This window comes from Nicotiana tabacum, chromosome 16, assembly GCF_000715075.1.
Source record: "Nicotiana tabacum cultivar K326 chromosome 16, ASM71507v2, whole genome shotgun sequence".
Lineage (NCBI taxonomy): Eukaryota > Viridiplantae > Streptophyta > Magnoliopsida > Solanales > Solanaceae > Nicotiana > Nicotiana tabacum.
The window spans coordinates 79571080-79577831 of record NC_134095.1 but is presented as its reverse complement, the minus strand read 5'-3'; the positions used below and the strand labels follow the sequence as shown (position 1 = coordinate 79577831).

The window sequence follows — 6752 nt, the reverse complement described above, 5'->3', positions numbered from 1 at the left end:
TTCTCATTCGGGATGACCTTGCAATTCATGTATAAACCTCTATCACACCTCCTATAAAGTAGATAATTAATTTGGGTCTTGACCACCGTATTCTGTGTTCATAGAAAAGATAGGGAGGAAAAAAAAGAAGACAAACCAACTCCAAATATGAATTGAAAGTTTCGTTCAAGTATTAATAGAATGAGATGTTATAGAGAAGATTGGTGTATTTACCAAGTTGGGAATGTGCCAGCCGAATGTATAGTTGCTCTCCACCATGGGAGCTCTTGGAGATCAATCAGATCTTTTCCCCAAATCATGCAGCCTATTCCATCCACATAAGCATATGCCAAACAAGAACAATTCTCTAAGCAAGAATCTTGGCATTCCATTTTATCCCAAGTAAGTAGGTAATGTGAGAAATCTGGTAGTTTCAGCCCTGAAACTGGTAAAAATACATCCCTCTTTCTCTCATCATCATCAGAATTTGGACTTGTCTCCTCACACTGGAATTTTGCTCTCCGAACACAACCACTAATCCAATTCCCCTTGTTCCATTCACTCATAGACTTTGGTTCATAACCCTTGAAACATTTGCATATTGGTGAATCATTATTCTTGCAACTACCAAAAGGCCCACATGTGTTATACAAGTCACATTGACCTTTAGGTACTACCTGCATCTTTAACCATTTATTATTTTCTGCATCCCAATCCATCTGAATTATCGCTCCTGAGGAATCTAAGTATATCAATATTGGAGAAGAGTAATTGAGTATACCTAAGAAAAATAAACTGTCTCCCCTTTATTATCAGTAAGTAGTTGAAAGCCATTGTTGTAGTCTTTAGTCATGCTAGGCACTCCTATGAAACTTCCCCGATTCCACTGTCCTGATCGAAATGCTTCAACGAGCTATTTAAAACAATGACTTGTACAAGTTCCTGAGGATCCAACAGTGGCGATGGTAAAACTTCCCAATGACGGATTTGTATCATCTTTCCAAGATGTAACAATTATTTGTTCCCCTGTTCTAGTATTCAGACCTATCTTCATACGAGGCAAGAGGGCGTCAGATGGATGATTGAAGCTCTCCCATAACACTACTGATTCATTCAACTTGTTCTCCCGAAGAACAAGATTCCCCTCATCGGTGAGTACAACCTTAATAATGGTGTTGTTGGATGTTAAACTAAGTTGTGTAGACCAGACCACTGGCATATTATTTTTATCATGATCTACAAGGACCAAATTGCCATCACTTTCAATCATAAGAACTTCATTTGATCCAATTAATGGTCTTTCACGGTTTGCAACCCATGCAACTTTTTCAGTTGGTAATCCTTTGTACCATATCCCCACATATCGTCCTTTGGATCTATTAGGACTGAAGAATCCAAGCTCAAAGATACCTCCTGCTGAAACTATAGTTTGACCATCTACAACTTGTTCATTCATTGATATGGTGTCTGTTGCTAAACAAATTTGATGTATGATTATAGGACATAGATCAGGAATTAGAACGACTATGATTAACTTTCTGATAGTGCTAGCCATGTCATTCCAGATGCTAATTCTCACAAAGAAATACGGCCAATTTGTGCTGCTTTGCTTCATTTATCTCCATAGTCGGTGTCACACCTCCTTTTTACTACCCCGAGAGGGTATAAGGGAGTTTTTTCAATTAAAGGACAATCGAAATGGGATTATTTTAATTTAAGATTCAGAGTCGCCACTTGGGATAATTTATGGTGTTCCAAGTCACCGGTTCAAATCCTGAATCGAGGAAAGATTGACTTTGTATTACAGTCCGCGATCCAGAAATTCGAGTAAGGAATTCTGTTAATCCGGGAGAAGGTGTTGGGCATTCCCGAGTTCCGTGGTTCTAGCACGGTCGCTCAACTGTTATAATTGGCCTATTATCTGATTTTAGAACATTTTGAACCTATGTGCATTTTTAACTTTGATCGCTTTTATTCATTAATTTTTAAGAAAAATTCAACGTTATCAAAAATACGTCTTGAACCACGTCACATAAATGCACCTGTAGTCCGCAACATACTTTATCTAACATTGTTTAGATTTGGATTTGGGTCACATAAATGCGCACTCGATTTTAGGAAGGTGAATTTATTAAAATGACGCGCTTAAAGCAACTACGTGTTTGCAACTTTGCGAGCGCCGTGGAAATTGACTAAACGGCACGCCTCGAATTCTATGGATCAAATAAACTAGGGTCATGTGATTGGCATTTTGTTTGGCACGACGCACCTCAGCTAGCCAAGGACCCATCAATGAAATAAGGCTTAAAGGAATTACACCTACTTTGGAATCTCGGTTGAACTCAAACATGGGTCCAAATTAAGGTGAAGTAAAGTCTAATCTATCTTTAGTTTTCAGAATTCGGGCTTGGCCTAAGGTGAGGCCCAATAGCTCGAAGAAACACAAGGATGCAAAATACGGGTTCCAAGCTGACCCTATCTGGACTTAAATGGAGAGCCCAAACTTTCATGAGGCATTGCTCAAATGGGATGTCAAAGAGGTCATGATAGAATCCGAGCAGTAGCAGAATGTAATTCAGATTTGGAAAGCACAATAACAAGGACATTCGAACACCATAGGTCTATGAACAATCTCAACAATGGACTTAATAATCACTAATACAGAAACCTCGATTGGAATTAACAAACAATCATTCCTAAACATCCCTTTTAAGTTCCTACAACTTCATTTATTAATTAATGAAGTACTGCAAGTGGGCAATCATTGGAATTTGGAGACTAAGTGAACATGCTTACTGCTGAACCTTTAAATAAAAAAACAAGTAATTCATCGCTCATACTAGTTATAATCTAACACATTCACATGATCATCATCTACATATTGTAAATTGAAGCATCATTGACATACCCTGCTGATATAGTCATGCTTCCTAAAAAACAACCTACATATGAGCTTTCCTTTTGAATACTAAAACTCAGATCAACTGTCAAGTAGTAATTAGCACTTCCAAATTGCATTTGTATAAACCAACACACATACATGCCAACAGCCAGCTTTTCAAGACTAGAACATGGCAATTTCAGCAGAATACTAACAGTAGTGGTGATCCAAAACTCAAAATCAAATATGAACCTAAATAATCAAAGTCCATAGTCCACTTATCAATACACATGTGAAATACTCTATGGGTTACTCTTACACACACAGTTTCAGAAAAGAAAGACTAATTAATGTCTATAATTCAAAGCCTAAGTACAGAATATGACAAAAAAATAGTAAAGCAACAGGGACATCAACTTGAATGTAGTCTTCATTTAACTAAACTCCAACCAAATTACATCTCCAGGAATCATTCCTTAATCAAAAGCTAAGGGAGGTACCTGATATTGAGCAAACAAAAACCAGCAAAATGAGATGTCAGCCGGAAACAGCAGGATAGCGAATCAACCAGTTAGACCAGCTCAAACCAGAAAATGAAGTAAGATATCCCAGAAAACAATTTCAGTCCAAATAGTGAACTAGAAAACCTCAAACCAGAATTGATCTTAATCCATTTCAACTGTCATTTAACCAGGAATTTTTCAACACTCAGAAAATTACAGAAGTCACCAAAGGACTCAATGAAACAGTGGTTTTTTTTCTAAAGTTTTTCAGCTGTTCTGATTTTCCTCACTTCTTAGCTCTTAAAAATCTGTATTTTTCAGTATTTTTCAGAACATGTTCTCCTCCTCCTTGTGTATGAACTCAGTATCTATTTATAAGCATTCAACTTAGTGCATTCACCATTATCAGTTCCACTTTTCATTTCTTAATTATCCACTAATTTAGTGCTTTTAATTAATTCAGTAATGCAATTTCTACCCTACCACCCATTTAGAAGCTTCTTAAGTTAGGTGACAACTTGAATAGTTTTGAGGTTTAACTTACAGTAATCAAATTGATTATTTACACAATTGAACAAGAAACTGCCCGAATTCTCAAATTAATGCCAGTTACATTGACTAAGATGTGACTCTTAACACATTCTGAACCGCGGATATGGTCGAATTTCAACTAAATTCAACCATAGAAAATAAAAGAAATGGGGAAGAGATGGACAATCAGAATAAATTTAACAAAAATAAATAAAAAAACAGGAAAGAACTCACCTGCTCGGATTGACCTTGTGACTGACCCTCTGATTTAAATCACCAAATAAGGTCAATCACTTGTTCTTTGTCAAGAACAAGTGAATAACCTTATTTTGTGATAAAATCAGTCCTAAACCTATGAGGAACTATAGCATCAATTTTTTTGGATTTTGGCTTTTAAGACTCGAACCCTTGTTTTTAAGATTCGAGCAGATTGGGCCATATTCGAAGGAAGCTGGCTATGGATTAGGGAAGGGGGATTTGTGGTGGTCAAGGGGTATTAGTTTGGGGGTGATTGGGTAAGTTAGGGTTCGGGTCAATTTTTGAACTAATATTCGAAGGGTTTGGCTGAGATTCGAGGGAAATGGTTTGGGGGTTTGGAATGGGGAGGTGGATAGGAGTCAGGGGTGTAAACTTGGTAGTGTTTGGACGCCGGCCGCCGCCGTAGGCGATTTCCGGCGGGCGGGGCTTTGGGCGGGGCTAACGGGGGGGGGTCTCTGAGAGATGGTGAGAGACGAAGAGGTAGGGGAGTTGGTTTGGGGTAGGGGTAAGGGTTTTGGGTATATTATATTAGCGATTTAATTTGGGCCGTTGGATAATTGGAATCCAACGGCTCCGATTGAATTACTAATCACAAACGGGATCGTTTTGACTAAGTGGGTGCTAGGGTGGACCGGGCATTGGGTGGACGGGTTGGGGTCGGGTTGTGGGTGAGGTTCTAAGTCGTTGGATGTGGGGGAATGAACGGCTCAGATCAAAGGCCGTTTAAACGGCGTCGTTTGGTTAAGTGGGAGACCGTTTTGGGATTCGTTGACACTGAAATGACGTAGTTTTGCTCCCATACTACGTCGTTTCAATAGTCTGGGCGAGGGGCCTCCTGGACCGGGTTTTGGACGTGTTTTTGGGCCAGTTTAGACGATTTATCAAGGAAAATGTTTTGGGCCTATTTTGGTTTAAAGCAAATGGCCCAAAAACATAACTTCTCTTTCATTAACTCTTTTTCCTTTTCTTTCCTTCCCCTTTTTCAAAAATTAAAACTAAAAATCCTAAATTGAAATTATAAAACCCAAATTAGCTTTAAAAACATTAATTAACTCTAAATAATTATCATAAATAATTAAATACTTAATTAAAAGAAAATCACAAATATTATACAAAAATATGTTTTTTTTGAATTTTTCATTTTTGTAAACACCTAATTATTAATTAAATCCAAAAAATGTAAAAATCAAATTCTAAATACAGATGCTATATTTTTGTATTTTTAATGCATTAATAGAATTAAACATGCACACAAACATATGCAAACAATCAGGAAAATCGCACAGTAATTCCAAAAATAACACATAATTAAAGAAAAGACCTAATTTTGGGAATTTTTTTGGAGTAATTCGTGTGAGACAAAAATCACGTGTTCACAACTGCCCCTCTTTGCCCGGAAATACGAAGAGTTTTCGTGCAAAGATAAAGTGAGCGGATACGAGCGATTTTTGCCCGTTTGAATACTCCGTGGTAAGCATTTTTGAAAGATTTGACCGAACCTCTGCTCTAAAGGTTTCCTACATATCCTTGGCTATAAAGGAATCAGGTCAAATGTAGTTCGGGAATTTTCGGTAGTTGGGACTACCATGAAGCTGTGGTTTCACTGTTACTGCTGCTGATACTGCTTACTGACCTCCTTATTACGCTATGACAAAATGAAGAAGCTAGACTAAGCTATAATCTATGATTTACAAAGATTTATTTTCAAACTTGGTCTTGTGACTGTTGTTGCCTTGTTGTCTTGTATTTTCTTCAGATGTTCCTTTGTTGCTGACTTGAATTGTATTTTTGAGATGTTTTCCCTCTCCTTTAGGCGGGCACCTTGTTGTTGAACCTTTAAACGTCTTCCTTTGACCATTGTTGCCTATCTCTGTTCTCTAGGCGGGCCCCTGATTGCTTGGACTTGAATTGCTTCCTCCCTTCGTTCTCCAGACGGGCTCCTGATTACTGAAACTTGAATTGTATTGCCCCCCTTGTTTTCCAGGTGGGCTCCTAATTACCAAAACTTGAACTGCTTTCTATTCTTTGAAATTAGTGTTGTCCTTCCCTGTTCTTCAGATGGGCATCTGACTTCCAAAACTTGGGTTGTGTTCCCTTGTTCTCCAGGTGGGCTCCTGACTACTTGACCTGAGTTGTATTCCCTTGCTCTCCAGGTGAGCGCCTGATTGCTGAAACTTTAACTGTTGTTCCTTGTTCTCCAGGTGGATGCCTGATTACTGAATCTTCAACTGCTTTTCCTTGTTCTTCAGGTGGACGCCCGATTGCTGATACTTCAACTGTTTTTCCTTGTTCTCCAAGTGGACGCCTGATTGCTGATATTTCAACCGTTATTCCTTGTTCTTCAGGTGGACGCCTGATTGTTGATATTTCAACTGTCTTTCCTTGTTCTCCAGGTGGATGCCTGATTGCTGAATCTTTAACTGATTTTCCTTGTTCTCCAGGTGGATGCCTGATTTTTGAAATTTGAATCATCTTCTTCTTGCAACTGCCTTTCTTTGACTTGTTCTCCCTCGTTCCTCCAGGTGGGCGCCTGATTACCAATACTTGTGCCAATCTTCCTTGAAATTTGATTTGTTTTCCCTTGTTATCCAGGTGGGCCC

General features: G+C 38.5%; 1 protein-coding gene across 1 annotated transcript; it reads right to left on the bottom strand.

Annotated features, from left to right (window-relative positions):
- Positions 1 to 209: 209 nt before the first annotated feature.
- LOC107814833 (G-type lectin S-receptor-like serine/threonine-protein kinase At1g61400) lies at positions 210 to 1534 on the bottom strand. Its single transcript, XM_016640305.2, has 2 exons — positions 916 to 1534; positions 210 to 721 (listed from the first exon to the last, which is right to left on the bottom strand). Exons 1-2 carry the CDS (start codon positions 1532 to 1534, stop codon positions 210 to 212), a joined length of 1131 nt encoding a protein of 376 aa, XP_016495791.2.
- Between the last annotated feature and the right edge of the window lie 5218 nt (positions 1535 to 6752).

Coding starts and splice junctions, on each gene's coding strand:
- LOC107814833 (XM_016640305.2), bottom strand. CDS start 1,534: ATGGCTAGCACTATCAGAAAGTTAATCATAGTCGTTCTAATTCCTGAT. Junction 722..915: donor TGTTGGATCCTCAGGAACTT/GTACAAGTCATT, acceptor TGATATACTTAG/ATTCCTCAGGAGCGATAATT.